The 22,354-nt window shown below is 35.7% G+C and overlaps 1 protein-coding gene across 1 annotated transcript in view; it reads right to left on the bottom strand.

Moving 5' to 3' along the window:
- Nucleotides 1-22,354, bottom strand: part of RP1 (RP1 axonemal microtubule associated) — a 184,676-nt gene that overhangs the window by 5,754 nt on the left and 156,568 nt on the right. The window contains exons 46-54 of the mRNA XM_067290018.1: nucleotides 21,866-22,014; nucleotides 11,497-11,704; nucleotides 9,841-9,900; nucleotides 9,325-9,503; nucleotides 8,559-8,781; nucleotides 3,924-4,078; nucleotides 3,715-3,790; nucleotides 1,258-1,336; nucleotides 759-1,044 (exon numbers count right to left, since the gene is read on the bottom strand). Of these exons, the coding sequence (XP_067146119.1) occupies nucleotides 759-1,044; nucleotides 1,258-1,336; nucleotides 3,715-3,790; nucleotides 3,924-4,078; nucleotides 8,559-8,781; nucleotides 9,325-9,503; nucleotides 9,841-9,900; nucleotides 11,497-11,704; nucleotides 21,866-22,014 (1,415 nt within the window). The remainder of the gene's footprint in view (nucleotides 1-758; nucleotides 1,045-1,257; nucleotides 1,337-3,714; nucleotides 3,791-3,923; nucleotides 4,079-8,558; nucleotides 8,782-9,324; nucleotides 9,504-9,840; nucleotides 9,901-11,496; nucleotides 11,705-21,865; nucleotides 22,015-22,354) is intronic.

Raw genomic sequence — 22,354 nt, 5'->3', positions numbered from 1 at the left:
TCCATCATTACCTTTCAAGAAATCCACAGGAAAAAGATATGTGAAATGTATTTATTTCTTGCTACATAAGGGTAACCATCATTATATTCCATCGCACAGGTGGCGAACAAATGGAGCAATTCCTTTGCCAAAGAAATATGTTTATTAAAAACAGGAGAACATTCTGCTAAGGTACTAGGACATCACACAGAGAATCAGCATTCTTATGCAAATATCTGTATCTGAATTAAGGATCTCTGAATAGCCTAAAGCATGATGGAGATCAAAAACAGGTTGGTGTCTGTGGTTCCATTTCATCTGGTTATCAGCACACAGGGAGGCTCACAGCATCAGTTTCCATGGCAAAGTATAATTGTGGGATATAACAGATTGGTGTATTTTCAACACAAGCATAATATTCAAAATTTGTGCAACAGCAAGAAATGTTGCACATACATTCACGTGCACAGGCATAAATGTTTTGAATTCAGGATTGAGGAATCACATAACTAGGTGGAGGAGCGGATGCAGTATGGAGATGTATCTGAGACAGAGAAAGAGAACAATAGTGTCAGTTAGATATAATAAAGATAAAATGTTCCTTGGTTACTCTGGTGAAAGGGCCAAACACAGAGATACTTGAGACTTGAGACTATATCTCATTTAATTATGTGGAAAACTGGAAAAATGCCTGAAGTTCCAGAAAGATCTTGCCCATACATAATGTATATGTTCCCAACCCAGAAATGGACACGTCCTATAAAAATCTATGTCCTCACCTTTCCTCTTTCAAAGGGATCTTGATGTTCCAGTGACTGAGAGAGCTGAAATACCCCAGATTTGTCTTCATTTCCAAATAAAATAATATGCACATTGGCATCAGTTCCTGCTCCCCTTTTGTCACCTGTATATACTCTAATAGTATACTCTGTCAGATTTACTGCTTGACTTCCTTCTTTATGTGAGTTGCTTTCTATGCCATTCTTCCTTTTGCCTCCTTTAATAACAAAAGATACTGGTATTTCTTTCTGTATTTCAGGGTTATTTGCGTCCACAGAAAATGCTCTGGAAAACAAAACAACATGTATTTTGATGCTAACTAAACTGCATGCTAAAACAAAAAAATACTATGAATTTATATGGAACATTTAAAGATGGGCATATTTTAAAAAAATAATTGAATAACCCACTTTGTGACAAAATCATTTTAATTCAGCACCTGCTCAGTGTTTTCAACAATCATACTATCAAGGGACTAGCTTTACATACAATACTTACTCATTCACTTCAAATACATAGATAGGATCATCCTTTAGAGCTTCCTTTAAATGCAATTTTTTAACATCCAGTTTGCAGTCTACAAACAAGTAAATAAAGTATAGTGAAAATGTTGCACTGCATATCCAGGAATCAGGTAAAATTTGATGATGATATAATGATGCTATTTTTATCATATTAAAAGATCACTTATCAATCCACTGATGTATAACAACAATTGACTTTAAAATCTTGGCATCATTATAACATTCCTTATTTTGTTCCTATTTTAAATTTCTACTTAGAAATTTGGTAGTAAACACTTCCTTACTCTTAGTAAAGCAAAGTAGTGATGTCCTCACCATCCTTGGACAGGCATGCACATCAGATTCAGCATGGCTCAGGCAGGCACATTTGAGGAGGAAGAGCAGAATTATGTTTCTGGTACTTCCTCCTCTGTGACTGGCTGACAAGAGGGTTGGAGCTAAGACTCCATTCCACATGCAGCACAAAGAAGATTTGGTTGGGTGACAGGTATGAAGGATGTTTAGCATCCTAATGTATACCTCCCCTGTATGAGAGACTGCTGAGTTACACTTCCTTTTGAATCTTGTGCTGGGAACTCCAGCTACATGTGGTCTGTAACACCAGCCTGAATCTCTTGCCGCTAGCCAGCTGTGAAGACAATTCTTTTTGCTCCCTCTTCTTTTATTTGCCCCTTTGTTCAGCAAAGTGTATCCTAATGTCTCCTACTATCAACCACTGCTGGAATCCATGTCCCTTTAATTATATCAATAAGAGTCTAAGTTAATAAACTCAGGCTCTGTGGGAAGAATCCAGAGCACCCTGTTACACTCGTGACCTGCCCAGACAATGCACAGAGAGAGTCAGAAGCTTCAGGAAGGGATCTCAAACCATGGATGTAGTGAGAGAAGAGCTACCTGAAGCCAGCTCAGATACTGGAAGCAGCATAAATGCTTTACAGCAACACTCTGCCTGGGCTAACTGGTCCCGCAGGGTTCATCTCATGTAATACACTAAAGAGTTGCTGTGTCTTGAGATTTTTGGTTCAAAGTCTCGGTCCAAATAAGTCAATAAACCTCCAGACACAATTTGGACACCACTACTATCCAAAATGCTTTATCATCTAAATAATCCCATAGGAAGAAATGTAATGTTATACATCTCCACAGCCTTCTCTTCACAGCATACACAATATGCCCTGAAGTCCCTCCTATCTGAATGATGTTTTCAAACATGACTGGAAAAAATCCTGCCTTCTGTGTTCTCTCTGGGACCCTTTGTAACATGCAATTGACATAGTCAGCGACTGTTCGTCATACAGATGGTCATAGTTAACTGATTACTGACACCATGGGAAACAAAACTAGGGAGCTACACACATTGCTCCCCAACAGCAGAATGACGGGTTTGTCCGTTTGTCCTTTTGCTTCCCTTCTCCACTGTACTAGCTGCAACTCGGTATCACATCCACTCTGAAATCCCCCCGCGGCCAAGGCTGAGACCATGGTGTGGTAAGAAATGTGTTGATTAGCCAACCAGTTCCTACAGACTTACCGCCCAAACAGCTGCTGCTACTTGGTACGTATAACTAATAAGATCTCCCTCTTCCCTTGATGAGGGGGCACTAGTCTGGGTCACTCTCTTCTAATCAGCTGTTAATTTCACAAAACCTTGAGGTATATATATGTCTTTGACATTTATACACATTTTTCAAATTTGGTTGAAATTGAGTGGTGAGTTTAAAAGTTTATTATGAGAAGACAACAGATAGGCAGATAAGAAAGACACAAAATGCAAACATGTAAGCCTTGTTTCCTTAGAAAACTAAAAATGGTCAACTGTACTACATAGTAAGTAACCATTTGCAATTATATAGCAAATTTCATTACAGAACATCAAAAGACTTTACAGATAATTAATCTTTAGAATATTCCTGAGTAGCATGATAGCCATCATACAGATGAGTCAAAGAGAAGTTCAAGTTATAACTGTTTTAATGGAATTCAGTGGCAAAATTCTCATTTGTCTAATAGGGGTAAAATCCCCCTCAAAATCTTACAGTGAGAAAACAGAACAGCTGGGGAAAACATTAAAAATAACTGAATCACAGACTTATAATTAAACACTACCAGTTTCTTACATGAGTTATAATTATTTTCCTAAATCACATCCTAACAGTGGAATACAATCACTAGTCTTAATTTTCAGTTTTTCTTTCTTGTATGGAAAAAAATAGTTTACTTTCTTGATGCAAAAATGATAGTCTTTAGATCCAAGGGTTTTAATGTGTCAAGATGCAGGCATTTTCTTTAATAAAATATTACTTTTTAACAAAAAAGGTCAAAGAAAATTAAATGGGATTTAACTCTGGCAGCAACTGCAATGCCTTTAACAGAAGGTTAGTTGTGTGATTCACATCATGATTTCTTCAGAGAGTTAAGAAAAGTACTTTACCTGCTTTACTGCTGATTAAAAGAACAACTTTGTCCAGTTCTCCCAGTTCAACAGCATCCATAGCAACTACAAATGACTGAAATAAAATTATTTAGTATTACAATCTTAAACTATATTAAATGAAACATACAGGGAGATTTGGAAAAAATGTATAGGAAGCACAAGAATGGATTAAAGGATACATGTTAAAGTGCTTTAAGACAAAGTACCTCATTGTCCTCTCCCTGCTGGATATTCTCCAAAGACCAGAGAAGAGATCTGTCCCCTGTGTCACCATGAGTGCCGTATATACATGCAGTCATATGCACTACATTTCTTTCAGTCAGAATATTTCTAGAAAATACTGTTATATGATACGTAACCACTGCAATATCAAAAAGAAAGACATCTTGTTATTATCATGCCACCACCCGTCACAGCAACTTGATAATGTAAAATGTACAGTTAGATGGAATTAAACAATATCACTTGACAGTGGCAGTAAAATTCGAATTGTTTCCAAATTTTTCCTTAGTTTTGTTCTGTAAATACAAACACTGGTAGTGTTCACAACTTCATATTAAACCAGAGAAAAACATGCCTGTTTCATACTGTTTGTAACAGTATCATGTTATGGAAAAATTATCACAGTGATTTACCTTTTTTATTAAGAGCAAATACATAATGGATAAAATTTTAATATGTCTCAGGCTCATTACTGACTTGTTGATGTTTAAAAAGATTAACTTTAGCTAGGTTAGGATTAACTCTAGCTTATCTCCCTAGATAAGTTCCTCAGAATTCATTATCTGAGAGACAGAGAGAGAAGCTTCTTGCATGTAATTCACAGCACATAAGTTAAATTGCCGCTGTGAACTTCATTCTACAGGGGCATATCCACTGCCTATAGAGGGAGACCAGTGAGACAAGTCTACCTCAGTTGAAGTGATAACTCATGATTCTGTGCAGTTTGTGATTTTTTTATGCAATGGTTATAGTTATCTAGTTGAAGACAAGATGACAATATCTGAACACCAAAAGCAATTGCATTTACATTTTATTCATAGAACCAAATAATGTGGAAGTTCAGAATATTTACGTCTTAGGTAATAGGTAAGTCACCTATTCCAAACTAGACTGCTTGTGTAAAGAGATCACTTGCGTCCTTTGAAAGTCAATACAAAGTCCAGGTAAAGCAGGTAACAGGCTGTTATTATCACCTTTCAGATGTAATGATCATTTAAAATACTGAGTTCAGTACAACAACCAACTTATATGAGCCTTGTCTCATTTCCCCAGCAACAGCAATAAGAGAGAGGTAGCAGACTCATGTTCCATGCCATGGAAAGAAATCTGAGTGCTACAAAGATAAACATAATAGAATAGTTAGGTATTTCCCAACTGGCTAATCTCTAAGGCAGGAATATTCTGATACTTTCTAATTCCAAGGGGCCTAAGTGGTAGAGGATACAGCTAGGTTTAAAATGGAAAGCAAGAGCAGACATTGCCTAAGAAACAACCAGTCATAGCATGGTAAGATGTAAGGAAAAAGAAGAAATGCATGGACTGTATGGGATACTGTGAGTGGGTTGTGTTAAAACCAACATGAAGAATGAGGAAAGGAAACAATACGTTTGGTAAGTGAAGCAGTGCAATCCAATGAGTAGGTCACTACACAGAACAAAGAAATCCGAGCAGTCCTATTTTTGGCTCTACCTCCTATTTGCTACTAGACCTCTTCTTATTTTACTTGACCTCTGTTTTGCCACAGCCTCCCAAATCTCAAACTTGAGAAGTGAGGCCTGACCAGCCCAAAATGGGAGTGAAAAGACTACATTTGGAAACTTGTTTCAAGGATCACTAAGTCAGGGAGCAGGAAGAGCGGGACAGCTCTGCAAGGGGGACAAGCTGGGAGCTGAAGGCGACCTCAGTGCAAGTAGTGCCCTCACTGACCAGGGCACAGTCCTGCAGCATCTGACCATGGCTGGCAGAGCCAGGTGCTGATAACAAGGTCCATCAACAGTCTCATACATGGCAAGCAATGAACCAGGGCTGGGGTCCATCCAGTCAGGAGCAGAGAGCGATGGGGCTAGAGACTAGACTAGAAACAAGGCTACAACATAGGTCCAAAGTCCATCCAGGAGACAGGGCCAGAGACAAGCCTAGAGACAGGTGCACCTACAGTGTAGCTCTGACAGGGATTGAAGACCTGGGACTGATTTTAAATGAAGCCCAGGGGCCCATGAGCAGAAGGTGAGTGGATGGAGGTCCCAGGTGAGGCCTAAGGCACACTCACAGCCCTTACACATTGTAGTCAATTTGAGTTGAATGAACTTTGGATTATACAATAAGCAGACCTGGCAGAGTACATTGCACAAAGAGCAGCAATTGAAGCAGACTGATGCAGGTAAGGGAAGAGGGCTGAAATGCTTAAATGGTGGTTTTTGGTTAGGTAGTGAGGTCACACCATCATAGGTGTGGACAAAGAAGCTTTTATCTTTGTAGAGTATTGAATAGATTGGAGAGGAGAAAGATGAAGGGAAATATCTTAAAAGAAGTGTCACAATACGGATAATAAATATATGAATTTTATAATTCAATTAATTTTATAAGATACTAATGGTTTCATAATCTCAGAGTGGCTCTATTTTAACTTCTGTGGAAATAATCAGATATTTGAAAGTAGCATAATATATTTTTATTTAACCTTTTCACTATTCCATCACCTTGCCTTTAAAGCTACAGTAATGCAAAATTCACCTTCTATACAACCCTGTGTGTGAGGGAAAGAGCACTGATTCATCCCTGGGGATCTTTGAGGTGTAAGCATCTCAGAGGAAGGTATTGTGAAGAGAAACTGATTATGTATATACTCAGTTGGAGGCCTCTCCCTACTATTACACCCAAAGGCACACATTGGCTGGTACACAGTCAGATCTCTGGGGTCTGCATTGTATTTTATCAGCTGTATTTTGATGGTGCCAATTAGCCATTAGTATATGATTCATCACAATGCCAAGTACAAGATCAAAAAAAAAAAGACAACTAAGAGATGAAGTACTAAGGTACTCTGTAAATGATACAATGCTGAGCTATATCTGAAATTTAACAGCAAATGTCTCCTGGTTAAGGTGATTATGATCAGCTGCTTTCCATTCCAATTGACACAATACTGGTTTTGCTTTTAGCTGAGAAGAAGAAAACCAAAGAGAAAATAAATTAGACTTAAAAAGCTGACATAGAAGCAAAGCTGTTTTGCACAATAAATTGCAAGTAACTTTGTGCATTCAGGATCACTTTGAACTCTGTGTGTGCCACTTGCTATGGCACCTGCTTAAAGTTCTCTTGGACATGAAATGGCTAAGATTTGGGGCAACGTGTTTCATACTGTCCTAGTTCTTTTGTTTGCTGTAATTATAAAATGTAGTTACAAATCCATCCTTGAAGACTTCCAAAACATACATGGAAACAAATAAATGCAAGAGATGAGTTTTGTTTGTTTGTTTTTTTACCTAAACACATAGGTAATATAATAGTTATTCTTTATTTGGTGACTTTACCTCTGGATCTCAAAGTATTTTACAAAGAAGGAAAATTTACCACCAAAAAAGCAAAGATTGGGAAGGTGATTTTTTTCAAAAAAGAAATCAGCAGCAAAGCGAGAGTCTGAACCAAGGTCATCAGGGTTCCAGCCTCGTTGTCTATTTGTCATCCACGCTGCATCATTCTCTCACTGTTTCTGTGTGCATGTACTTGTACCCATAAATATATCCGCATGTAACTGCGATCAGTCTTTGCAAGGGACACACTCATGTGCTTATATTAATCTGAAGGTCCTCCTTGTTTCAATCTTGTGTATGGGAGGTGAAAGCCATTAAGCCCTGTTCTGTATCCATACTATGCAAGTCTTCTTGACAAGTGAGAATAGCAGTTCTAAACAATACAAAGCCTAAATATGAAATTTAAAATTTCCCTTGTAGTCAAAGTGTGCAAAACCCCCAATCCCTGTTAAGTCTACTGAGATTACTTGTGTACTTACATTTAGACACACGTAAACACTTCACTGACACTGAGTCATAAGTTTTGATCTAAAGCTTATTGAGGCAGCTGATTTAACACCCACTTTCAGCACATTTTGGTTGAACTGACTTATTCTTTACCCAAGTAACTTGCTTGTTTTCTGCATAAAACTCAAGCACAAATGATTTTAGTATTAAGTATCATAATTTGGTCTTTTTATTAAACTGAAAACTGTTGTGTCAAACAATAATATTTTGTAATTGTCGTATTAGAGAAGTATGGAAGATGCAGTGGATTTTAGGTGAAAGGGTTTCTTTTATTTTGCTTAAGACAGCATATGTAAGACAATCATTGAGCTAATTTTAACAGCCAAGTATTTGGAGCATATAAATGTAATAACAAAGATGATGTTTATATGTCATTTTGAGCTATTATTACCAAAAATCTTTGTGTGGAATGTGAAAACAAAAACATCACCTAATAGAAAATGAGTTATGAAAAATCACGTTGTTAATATCAGTAAATATGAGCAGCTGAGGACTAAACAAAGGAGAATATAAATATTACAATATTGTAAGAAAGGAATATTTCTTAATGCTATTCAATGTAGCTTATAATAATGGTTGCATGCAATCAAATGAATATTGCATTTCACACTTTATGGTACAGAAATTAAGCTGAGTGGACAGGTTTTTCCCTCATATATTTTAAATTCTTATTCAGACTTTTTGAATCATTAAGTAAAGACAATAAAATTTTCTGTTTTGATAAAGGTTTCAGTTGTAATATTAGGATGAGTTAACCTCTTGGATCACTCTACTACCTTAATGTAGATTTATACCTACCAGAAAGTGCTTCTTTTAATGGCCACTCTACAGGGAATTCAATCCATCTGTCTCCATTAAGGGAAAGAGGAAGAGTTTTGTTTATAGTGAGACTAAAGGTATCCAGGGTTGATGTGTTCTGCATTTTAAAGTGATGAAAATACAACTGGGATATGCTGTTTTCCAAACTCTGAAGTCCAAGTCTTACTTTATAAAGCATTCCCAAATCAGATGGTAAATGTATCTAGGAAGCAACAAAACAATGAGTTGGCATCCAGACAGTGATATACAGGTATATGCATAGCTGCTTTATAGAAAGAGAGGAAGTTTTTTACAAAGAGATCAGTACTGACCTAGGCCTGTTTGCATTAATCCTGGTGCTAAAACTCCCATTAAGTTCAAAGGCAGCAGAACTGGGTTGAATGCAAGGACTTTTGGAAATACTTGTTTTATACTCTAGGGGCATTCATTGTAATTATTCTATCAAATTTAAATTACATTCTGCACTGACTTCTAAATGTGAATACTTAATGTTAATGCCATTTAAATTGATATGCATTATTAACTACGACTATTTGCTGACAAAAAAGAACATATTTGATCAATATGAACTTGAGAAAGCCAAGTATTAAAAATGAAATCTGGTGTGCAACTAAAAGTTTCAGTTCTGCTTTTCTTGAATATTTAAGAAATAGCATTTGTGATATTTATAGCACATACATAATGATCTCTCTTTAAAAGGGAACTCAAAAAAATGTAAATATAGTCAAATCTATATATTATTTACATCATATGCTATTTGGGTTTTAGCTTGATGTTCCACTTTGTTTCCCATGGAAACTGGATCTGACTTGCCGTTGCTTCCATAAAAAACCATAACCAACTTGGAAATATTTTCTGTCAATTTTTCAAAGTCTTTTTTTGTTTCTTCTTCATGTTTCATGAAATAAATCCTCCATCTGCCTTCTGAACAAATAAAATACAGAAAATAAAAAGGAAAAAATGATTAAAAGGTGTTCTCGATTTCATATGTTAATGAAGGCACCTGAAATAACATTCACAAGATGTGTATCTTAGTCTACATGGATATCATTAACATATAAGAAAGTGCTTATATATTAATTATATGCTTACTTCATTTGGGTTCTGATCAGCTCCTAAGTATTTTGTAAGTTCTTACAATTAGAAAGGAGAAAATATCACCAGTACCAGCAAGTGTAATGATATAGTGTAATGAAAATATTTCCACATTATTATTTTAGAACTGATGAATGAGAAGTTGATGCAATGGCAGAAGCTCTACCTGATTTCATTTGTTCTTTTCCTAAAGGCCAGGCAGCAGTGCTCCTCCTTTCCTGAATTTCTGATTAAGAAAAAGATGGAAGACTAAATTAATATTTTTGTAAAACAGTGTCTAAATGATAATGAATATCTGTATTCATCTCTGGTGAGTCAATTGACTGAGTACTACTATATCATTCAGAGTGAAGATTTAACTAGGAAGTGTAGAATGGGATTTTCTACTTAGGCGTCATCTCCTACATATCACTCTATTTAATGAACTGATTATAGAGCAAGCTCCATGCTATGAAACGATTGTAACCTGAAGATTCAAGTATATTTCATTTTAAAGCATTTCTGCTTCATTTGTACAATTTATACTCTGGATGAATCAGAACTAATTGGATGTTTTTAATGCCCATTTTAGGGGCTGATATTCCTCCCACTAATATCAGCTCCCATTGATTTCAATGGGACTTGGTACAGACCAAAACTTTTTCTAAACGTTAGAAAAAGAGGACTGAACCAAAGATGGAAAGCCTTCTACTGACAGCACAACCAAGTTTGGATTTGCCAATTATTGCATAAAAAAAAACAAACATAAAAACACCTTCTTCAATCAAATCAACACATTCTGGTCAAAACAGTCAAAAACACTTTTTTTGAGTAAAAACATGTTATATAACCTTATATACACTAAATTTTCCTATGTTTTGTTCAGGAATGTCCCTTCCTACAATGTAAAACAAAGCTCAAATTACTTGCTTCTGTGCAAGTAACAGCTTCAAAAACAAAGGAAATGTATTGCAGTGGTATTCTACTGAGTCTCAATAACCTTTCTTTTGGACAAACACCGTCACGCCAATGCAGCTATGGTGAGCAAAGATGACCTGGGTGTTAGGAGGAAAAGAACTAGAATATTTGTTGTAATCTAAGGGCCCATCTATACTGTCTATTGATGGTCACTGTGTGCTTTGGTTGCCTACTCATCTGGTTGGAGTGTGCTGTGGTTCCCTCCTGGCCTGCACACCAGATTTCCTTTATTTTGAAGCCACAGTGCAGGAAGAAACAGTGCCCATTCACATCTTGTCTTGACAAAGAGAATAGGCACAGACAGTAGGGCACAAACAGCTCTTCTGTGGACTGGTCACCCCACACTGTTAGCCAAAAGCATGTCCAGCTTCTGGTGAAAGTCATCCTAACAGTGCTGCATAAATAATGTTAAACAATCTTGAATACAGTGGGGACATTTTCTGCACTGCTTGAACATAGTTTGCCCTACTATTTACCTCACTTTTACTATGCTAGCAAAGTAGAAGTATTTAAAGCTTAAAAAAAGTATTTGTAATGGTATTCAAAAATAGTATTTTGTCACAAGTGACAACATGGAGGTAAAACTTGGAGGGACAGCAATTCATAAAGAGAATAAGCTGAATTTTTTTTGCCATTTATGCCACTGTAAATCTGGAGTAACAAAGCAGAAATTATCCCTGGCAAATAGAAGCTATTAAATAGTACTAAAAACAACAGTGTTCAGACACATTAATTTCCTTTATAATGACAATGTTCTATTGGAATGTTTTAAACTATAACTGGTTTATAGAAGCAAATCACATAGCTGCATTCTGCAGTTTGGAATGGATTTCTTAACAAACGATAGTTTGAAAATAATACTGACCTGTGGCATTCAGCGTTATTGAAGCAGATCTTTTTCCATCACGTTTGTCTTTTAGCCATGTTTGAGCCATAAACAGTGTTTCTGTCCATGCAGTTGCTGGCTCTTTCACAATAATCTTTTCCAGAAGCCAGTCAGAGCCTTTCCCTTTTTCAATAACCATTCCTTGCAGAGTCCCAACATCTACTGCTTCCACTTGAAAAACATCTACCTGAGAAAATCAGAATCAAAAAGACATGCCTATGGAAACAGAACCATGAAACTAAATTAACTGTGTATTTTGAAATATAAAAGTGAGGGGAAAATCAGGATTTTTTTTCATTAATTCAATACCAACAGCACCAGAGATGACAGGTTTAAAGAAGCTAAACTCCTACATTAAGCAGAAGTCCCTTTGCGGTTTTGTAATTTACTGCTAAAACATCTATTCCCTACACAAATCAATTGGTTGCTCATGCTCACTTCCTGAGAGATTTTCCTTCCCAAATTTCTCATTTAATGATTTACAGAGATACCATTTTAAACTCTCTCTTACTCTCAACAAAATAGACCCCCAGGGCTCCCTTTTGTGAGATAAAATGCTGAGGATGAGAATAGCAGAAATGAAGACCACAGAATGGCATTCTATTCTCTTAGGAAAGAATGACAGGCTTGGTCCCAGATTTGAGTTAATACTTGTAGAATTAATTCTAATAAAATTAATTGAATTTTAGGAAAAAAATATCAGACCAAGTAATTAGTTTAAATTAGTTCTACTCTTCAACTGTCAGTTAGAAAGTCCACAATATTTTGAAAAATGTCTCAAGAAGTCTGTTGCAACCTAATTCACTCTGAAGCTACTTAGTGAAAGCAACAGGGAAACAATCCTTATTCAAGGGATTATGCAAAGATTAAACAGAGAAAAGCAGTTCTCTTGCTTCATCAGCCAAATGTCTGTAGCTTCCCTGGGAAGGTTTTCCAGCTGAAGAAAAAATGAAGGACCTGATCCGGCCTGAGCAGGTTGCAGCCTAATGAGACTCACCATGAGTTAAAATATTGAGCTTGAAATTTCAGATAATATATAAAAGCACCCTTTAAAAAAAAAAGTAAAGAATCCCCAGAAACATAAACATTTCATTTTTTTCAGCTATTTTTGATGGGTTACCTTCACCTATTTTTTCTTGTTTTTCATTAACATGTGTACATATGTATGCATGTGTGGGAATGATGCCTTTAATAGTTTCCTAAAAATAATCACCAACCTGTCATTGAATTAGTTGGTGGATTCTTCTAGATTGAAAAGTAGTGTTATTCAAAAGCTGCTATTGTGCATCATCTAACCATCACCTCTGCATTAAGTCATGTCTGTGTTATTGTGTGAAAGAAGAAAATGAGAGAAGCAAACTGACAATGATTTTAAGGAAAAAGTGTTAAATGGACACTACAATAGCTATATTTCCTTATGATGACTCAAGGTAATCAGCTGCTTAGTGAATTTTGACTGGCAAAAGCATACGATGGAAATGAAAATTAAGGTTCTCAGGATAATGATGTTCTTCAGCAGCAGAGTTAGTACGTTGTAAGTGCTGGAAGTCTAGATGGAGTGCATGACCGAAGGGAAAAAGGCTCCTCTTTGCATTTTCCATGGTTAAATCAAAAAGTAGCATTTAGCATCAACACTGCAATTATAGTTGATTACCTGTTGTACTAATTCAATTTACCTTAATTATTATATGAGTTTTGTCACTGATCTATTCTATCTTTAACTGGGTTGGTAAATTTATAGCATTATGCTGGAATAAGTATATAATGGCTTGCTACACTTTTAGAATAAAAATGTATTAAAAATACACAGGACTGGAACATGGGCCAAAACCACAAACTTAAGTAAGAAACATACAAACCCTCGTCTCTGTTATAAAATAAATATTTTAAGTCCCCCAAATGTGAAAATATATTTTAGAAATTAGTATTTTGTCATTGCAAATGTTTATGCTTATACTAATACAACGTACATGAATTATTCCATTGGAAATGTATGAAGAAGTTTTTGCCAGATCAGAACACAGGCTTTAAAAGAAAAGAGTTTTCCACAGGATGGCTAACTTATTGACACTATCATCACTGTCTCCAAAAAATCTGCGGTCTATGAACCACTTTTGGAGAGGAGACACAGTCAAGAATAAAGGAAAAATACAGACAATACCCTACAGACTTCTAGACTTGTGCTGTCTCTGGAAGTTGGATAGTTGGGTTTGACCTGCTCTAAACTTGAGAATCAATATATTCTATTAAGCTAGAAAATCTTCACACAGCATCAGCTGAAATATTTGTACACTACTCTCCCTAGTGTGCATGGTTCTGAAAGCACTTAATAGCTCAGGTGCAACACATACTATGGGTTATTCATAACCTGGATAATCCAGCCACAGATAACAGAAAGTTGAGTATATACTGGTAATTTATGAAATGTTTTCCAAATCATTTTTCCTCTGAAAAGTGGTATATTTTGGCTGAATAAACCTTTGTGAAAACTATGAACTTCAGTTTGTACTAGACACACTATCTCATAATTTGCCAATGTGCAATCTTGACAGGCCCATTTTAGAGCATATGAAATCTCAGAAATCCATAGCTAAATTTGCAGAAGATTCAGCCATCTAATAAATCATGAGTTGAAAAACATGTAACTGGACTTGGAATTGTAAGACCTGCGACAAACTCACTTCATAAACAAGATTACCTTTTCTTTTTATGTGTACTTCTTAAAATCGTGTGGTGTGATGAGCTTTACCGTAGTCAAGAGACAAAATAAAAGAAAAAAATTTAACAGCAACTATAATTGTTAGAGCTAGATGAACAATTTTTCAGAGACAATTTAACTGCCATATTTAATCCACTCTCTCTTCACGAGCTGTCTGCAGAGAGAGAGATTATGACATACATTTAATTATAATTTTAAGAAATTGAATCGTTATTAATAATTCAGTTCATATTTTGGTGGATTCATTTTAGACAAGGGGTTACTCATGAATTATGGGAAGTATGAGAGTTGTTGACAGGTCTTGTATGTCACACAATACTCTATCTCCTAGCTGATTTACAGGTAGAAAAAACATACATTTTAAGTCATCAGAGGCTTAATTCTTTTACAAAAAGAGAAATAAAGAGAAAACACACAGAAGATAGCTAAGTCTACAGAATATGAAACTTTTTTTTCCATTTTCCCCTCAGGAAAAAATGTTATTTTTTTTTAGCTACTATTAGCAACTTTGGTTTGCATGGAGAAAAGTCACGTTAAAACAATATATAAATAAGAGTATATAAATTTTAAAATGTAAATAATATATATTATGTGCACATATGTAAATAATATATATTATGTGCACATATATAAATAATATATATTGATGAAATTAGCAGAATTTGTATTAAATTTTCTCAGAATGGTCTTAAAACAATTTGTGTGTATGTACTTAATTTTCATAACTAACACTGCTGGAGAAAGAAAGATATGTTAAAGATTGAGCAGCTGAGAATGATAGAATGAAAATTGAGCAGCTGAGAACAACAATGTGAGAGCCTGCATCATACATTCACTGCGACCCAGAAAAGCGCCTTTAGCAGAACCAGAATTTCTCAGATAAGAAAATAAATGTTGAAAAGTGCCTTAAAAACATGCAGGCAAACAAAGCAGACTTTCTTTAAAGTTTAATTTTTGAGAATTCCTTTTCAGATTTTCTCCAAATGTTTCTTTGTTTTCCCAGGATCCATGTTCTGAGGATCTCTTTTGATTCCATCACCCGATTTGACTCTATTCAACGCTCATCAGTGTCAGCACTGGCAACATATCACTGTCTGTAGCAGTTGCAATAGCTCTTGTAACAACAGAAGCATTTGAACAGTCACTATGCAATATTTACCTTTATAAATGCCAATCATTTTATAGGTTCAGTATTTCAGACTTGATGGTTGGTTAATGATGATATTCCCAGCAGAACTGAAAATGGCAAGTCAAGACACACCATATGCTTAATTTCATCAACCTGCATGCACAAGTGATTTCCCATACTCCTAATGTTACTGTCATTTTAATAGGCTTTCACTGGAAAAGGAGTTAAAGTGTCTGGATAAAGGACCTTTTCTATTAAGCTTTGCAAACTTATCGATTTGCTGCCTGATTATTCTGATCTCACTTGTAAATCTGGAGAAACTCCACTGAAGTCAAAAGGGTTTTACTACTGGGAGGCAAAATAAAGGCCCCTGTACACTGAGCCAGAATCACAAATAGTGTCTGAACATTCCTGTAGACAAATGAGAAAAATAACTTCTGCTGATACCTCACTTCTCAGGCTGTGGCCACATGGGCTGTTCCAGCTGCAGCTGAACTTCCCCATCCCATCCTAATTGCTTGTCACCATCTAGTGATGGTGACCTTCTCCCAAACAGAAACTAATTGTCACCTTTTTAGCTATGCCAGCATAACCACACAATCGGCTTCTCCCCAGCCAAATTTTATCAAGATAGTCCAAGTAAAAATCCCCAAACTATTAACAACATTAATAGTAAAATCAAAATAAACATTTGGACAGAGTGAATGTGTGTCACTGTGCCAGCAGACTTAAAAGGCAGAAATATTGGGTGGTAGGCAGCAGTAATGACAAACATCGGTAGTGATAATATCTTCACCCAACTCAGCAGAATGATGAACAGCCCATCTGACTGTAACCTCAGCATCTTCTATTCTGTCCTCTGTACAAATGCTTCTTTTAAAACAGGGTTTTCCACACATCTGAAAAAGCCAGTCCTGAACTTCCTCCTAAATTTACATATTTTTGCAAGCAAGTTTTTGTTTTATGTTAAATTCTCATCCAAAAATGGATTGTAAATGTTTATTTTTTAATGAAAAAATTAAATGAGTTTAAATTGCAAAGAATGCATGATTAGAGCTTTCTGATCTCCTCCAATTATCATGGTTCATCCATCTTCAACAAGATTAGTGAAGAATAAACAAAATAATAGAAGCAGCAAAGAAACAAATACCATTTGCCCTAGAACTGATCTTATGTTAACTTGTTTAATATAACTGGAACAGAATCTTTTTGAAATAGGATTTGTATTCATTGAACAGCAACAGGAATAAGAAAGACTAGTGGCACATTATAATAATCAGTAGCTATGACCATTAACTACGTCATAAAAGACATTTCAATCAGACTTTAAGTAAAATACATTTAATAAAATGCAGGACTGCTACAGAGACCAATATCATCAGACACGTCCACATCTGTAAACATACGATATATTACACAAAGAAATAAAGATTAAAAAAAAAAGACAAATGTTAAAAAAGATCACTGTTGGCAAATTCACACTCATCTGGCTCTGATATAGCCTCATTGTTGATAATGTAATAATAATAGTCCAAGTTGGAGATCTGGTTTGAGAGTTAAAGAAAATAGGATTTATGTTATTTGCTTCAATTTCAGTAACCCATTTGATTGCATAACACTTTGATTAAGACCCCAGAATCCAAAATTCAAGTGACTCTCAGGTGGGCTCAAGTTGTCTGACTGAATGGGACAGTGAAATGGCTAACCAGTTGGTCTCCAGAAGCAGCTGTAAATGGGGAACATTCTCAGGCAGGTGTGCTGCAGTGAGGCTAGTTCATAAGCCTATGCTGTTGAATGTGTGCACCAAGTAACAGGAGGAAAACAAGATTTTACAGATGATGCAAAAACAACCTCTGGTTATGACACTTGAAGAAGTAGGGTGCTAAACTGAAGAAGGCTCTGAAAAGATTTGTGAGAGTGAATAAATCACTGGAAACCCTGCCTTACAGTGAGTCAAGCAGTTTAATCTATTTAGCTTGTCAAAGACAAGCACTGTGATTTGATTATTGTCATAAATACCTTCAAAGGAAGCAGAAAACTGGTGCAAAAGAATGATCAGTCTAAAAGTCAAAAGTGTAACAAAATCCAGTGCCTAGAAGTTAAAGCTTGACAAATTTAGACAGAAATAGTGTGAGCCTTTAAAAAAAGATACTTATGCTTTGGAAAAACTTTCCAAGTGATAGACCCTTCATCACTGGAAGCTATTAAATCTGTATTAGATGCTTTTTTCTAAAATATTTGCTTTAACTCAGTCAAAGTTTTTGGATTTGAACTAAAATTAACTCAGTTCTTGTTGTATTGGGGAAAAAATCATTGAATATTTTATTTGCTGAAAAATGCAGACTTGGATGGATCGTGTGTATCATCAGCTGTATTTTATTTTAAGATTTTTTTTTTTTTTAATGAAATAAATCTGGCACAGAATTCACTCACCTAACTTTGCCTATCTAAAATAAAATCTACTGTAAGATAGTTGGCAAAGTTTCCTGAAAAGCAGGGCTCCTGAGAAAGCAATAGGCACCCTCTGAGGATAATTCATTTCCTCTTAAGATAAATGTCTAAAATAAAGAAGGTAACTACCTCATGGAAACATCCATTTCACTCCACTGTTGCAGAAGAAATTCAGACTATCATGTTAGAAAAGACACGTACATTATAGCTAAAGCTAAGTGAAGTGAACTTCATCTTTAGCAATTTGATATCTTTAATTTATTTTTGAGCTGCAAGTAAAAAGAGAGCAACTCCCCAAGTAATTCATTTTAGACTTAATTAATTTTGTCCACCTTTTAATTCTTGGCAACAAAGTTTTATATTTTTTCTTGCCTGAAAAAATATGTCAGGAAACCCAAATTAGTTTTTCACATAGCTCTAATACAATGGACTGTGTTATGAAGGTAGTCAAACTAGGTGATTTCAATGGTATGTTCTATGTTTACCTTCTGTAAATTTATTACTGACTGTGAAATTCTACCCCAGAGGTATTGCTGATATCGTACAGGGCTCAGATATTTTCCACTGTTCCAGGATTATATAAACCTTTAATCGTGTTCTTCCTTTCTGCTTTTCTGCTCACAGTTTCTGACAACCTCCATCAGTCTTTCCTTCACTATGATGACATTTCATATTTTCCTAGCTTTCATCTGAATAATACTTCTGCTGGATGACCAGGCCATCTTACTGTTCATTTCTGTAATACAATATCTTGGCCAGCAGCCTATCACTGTGATTAACACATTTGGGTCAATAGCATTTTGCAATTATTTAATCATCATGTCAGATGTGCTTTCCACGAGAGAGAGTTTATCAGCAGTAACAGAACAGTAGTGTCCTAGATGTGATGTGATATGGGCATTGCAGACAAATAGTGACTTCTTAATAGTGGCCACAGCACATTGCCCCACATTCTGGCCATATTGAGCATATTCTGTGACATGTTTTTTTTCTGAAGCATTCTTTAAAATTACCAGTGCTTAATCTGTAAGCAAGTACCGAAACTGAACACCAGCAGTCACCTCTTACTGACAATTTTTGTATGTGCTGCAGTTACCATGGTACCAACCCGAGCAGATGATGTCTAAATATAGGGCAGGATAAAGAATTTCTCTTTCCAACAGCTAATAGAATGAAGTAAAAATTCCCAGAGATTTTACTGTTTCAGTAATTTAGAGTACTTAAAATACCAGCCATTTTCATTATACAGAGATTAAAATACTTAAATATTACTCATAACATATCCAGTGTAGTTTACCATTTTTGATGTAATTGATCTGAAAAAAGCCACTTTCCCAAAGAGGAAATTTATGGCCAACTCACAGCCATATGACAGAACACACAGCAGGTCCATCAAAGACCACATAAAAAAGGCACAAAGGAATTTAACTGTGAAGTGGTGAGCACTGGAAGGAACATGGAGGTATTATAAGACTGAGACGATTTTATATAACTGGGCCCTGACTTTTACAAAATGTATGTATTGACTATACTTGGTTGATAAATGCTACCAACTACAAACACGGACTTCAGAATTAAACTGATTCATATGAATCATACATATGAATAAATAGTACTAGGAATTCATAAAACCTAAACTGCACAAAGAAGTGCACTGAGATTGATGCTGTGTTTGATGTTCTCCTAAAAGCTATCAGGGTAGGCAGAGCAATGTCAGAACAATTTGAAAGAATGCAGTTCTTGCAGCACTGGTCCTTGCATCATTTATCTGAGAGATCACTAGAAACCTGGCTTTCTCAGTGACTGTGGTACTTCCTCTGGCATGGGGTAAGCTACAGGGAGCTGATTGGTGAAGTGATAATTTCATGCACATCAGTTTATCTACCAGTTCTAAATGGCTTCACAGGTGTAAGGACTTTGGAAAGACACAAAGGAAACTTTTCAGATAGAAAAAGCTAATTCAATCTTTTACTATTATGGAACCCAGCTCATGTAAATAAAAGACCTGCTAAACGAGAAGAATGTAGCTCCAATCCACTGCAAAATCCTCAGAATATTTAAATATTTCTATGCATTTCTGCATTGCTAAGATGTTGTTTGCAGCAGTGCGAACATTCTGTGAGACTAAAACTATATTTTGATGTGATTTCTAACAGAAACACTCTTCCAGTTCACTAGCTGTTACTGTATAGTCAAGGGAAAAATTATTGCAAGGAAAAGCACATTCTAAAATGTCAGAACAACTGTGAAGATTCAGAATGCAAATTCCATGTCTGTTATAATCCAAAATCCCCCAAACCACCAAGTCCAGATTCTCTGACTGCAGGGGTGCTCAGCACAATATGGGATTGGGCTGGGATAGAAAGAGGCATTCTACACTTGAGAGTCTCTTTAGAGATAAAGCAAAGAAAACATTGGGAAATTTCCAAAACACACCTTGAACAAAATGTTGCTGCAAAGGCAGGAGTCTTGCTTGCAGAATCAATTTACTTTTCATTGATTAAGCAAATATTTTTATTTTATTTTCACTGGACAAGGAGCAAATCAAGACTTTTCTATGTTTTTCTATTACTTTGCTAAAAGAAATTTCATTTACATTAAACTAATTTTATTCCATGAGACCAAAAGGAATGCAGCTCAAAAATGCAGTAACTCAGACATAGTTTATCAATAAACCATAATTTGAATTTCAAAATTAAGAAAGACAGTTGTGCCTTTTCAAAACTGAGCATATTCATCCACAAGTATTTAATACTCCCAAAAACAAAGATTTAAAGTCTCTCCATTCTCTTATGAATAATAATTTCAAATAGGTCAAATCTAGAAAGTTAATGACCCCCTCCAACTCCCATTGAATTCACAGGATTGGGGGTAGTTAGGAGATGAGATTCTCCTAGTCTCACATATAATGCCTCTGTTTTGGCTATCAATACAAGCTGATCTGCAAGCTGACCTCCTTAGAGAAACTCTGTTTTTCTGGGAGGCTGACACCAGCAGAAGGAAATAGTTTACTGCATGATATTTCTAAACCAAATGCGGGGAGGAGTTAGAATATCATAGTCATAGTATTCACTGAGCTTTCAAGAAGGTATGAGAGTGTACACATTATAAGAAAGACAGGTAACTGTCTATTGTAAAATATGCTCAGCACTTCTCGTTATGAGACACTTATTTTCATTTTGATAAACTCTATCCCAACTGAAATTTTCTGCACCAAATGTTGGTTTCAGAATCTTTTTTTTTAATTGTTTTAATCTCAAACTTTATTTTAAAATAAAGATCTGAAGAAAATACAAACATATTTCTTATTACGTGTTTAAAAAATCGAGTACCTTTTCATTTGAAAGTTTCACTCCCCCTATCCAGGGCTTCCAACAGGGACTAGGTTTTATGTCAAAGACATGCTTTTTGCTGTAAATCTTCCTCCATTTCTGCAGTAGTTTTAGTAGCTAAATTCCCTCAAATTTCTGTTTGTATTGACTATGCTACAGGCAAATGCATCTCTGGCAGCTGTGCTGGTCTTTGGCTGGTCTACATCTCTGAGCAGGGAAACTCTCTCCCCTGCGCAGTCAATGACTCTCTTGGTAGACCTAAGAAATCTATGGAGGGTAGCACCTGACTGTCTGCAGGGGACAAGAGCCGGACCCAGAGGTGGACTGACAATGGAAAGGCTGAAGGCATGGAAAGGACCCTTACCCTGAAGACTGGCAAGGGAAAAATGAAGAATTGATGGAAATTAATTAACTAACGGAGTCTCTTCATTGCTCTGTTGTCAGCAAATACCCAGGAAAACCACTGGCATGTAATTGAAAACCTTCAATATTGGCAAAATTGAACCTAGAAGTGCTTGATATTGTCATTTTATTACTTTATCAGTATTGTTAGCATAAGCTGCATAAGCATCAGTACATTTTACATAACATACAGATATGCACATACACATACACATAAAAATACAGGGCATTGCAAACTAGTCTTCAGAGACTCCATCATACTTTCATTAAGTCCACACGAATTGGAAAAATATCATACAGAAACGATAAGCTTACCTTTCCTTTAGTGAAATGATCATCTCCTTTTCTTACTAATTTTCTTCTGCCTGTATCTCCCAAAAGACCTTGCAGCATGACATACACATCTGCATCTGTTCCTGACCCAGGGGATGCTCCCGTAGTGATATAGAGAATATAGTTTTTCACTTTGGGGGGAAAAAAAAGAAAGATGTACTAAAGCTTAACCAGTAAAAAAAAAAAATCTTAAGAAGCTTAATTAGTAAACAAAATACATTATTGAATAAATTACTATTATATTTTCATTTTTATTCTTGCCCAAAGTGATCAAAGGGCAAATAAAATTACAATGCTTAGAAAAGCACATAGAATCACTGTAATTAAAATTTAAGAACCATTGTAATTAGAAATAACAAGCTAAACAGTTTGTGACTGGGCCTGAAACACAGGGAAAAAGAAAAAGTGAAAGAAGAAGATAAAGAACACATCATCAGTTGTTACAAAAACATGTAAATAATACTCTACCAC

Source organism: Apteryx mantelli, chromosome 2 (genome assembly GCF_036417845.1).
Source record: "Apteryx mantelli isolate bAptMan1 chromosome 2, bAptMan1.hap1, whole genome shotgun sequence".
In the NCBI taxonomy this organism is placed as follows: Eukaryota; Metazoa; Chordata; class Aves; order Apterygiformes; family Apterygidae; genus Apteryx; species Apteryx mantelli.
This window is presented reverse-complemented; position numbering and strand designations above follow the sequence as displayed.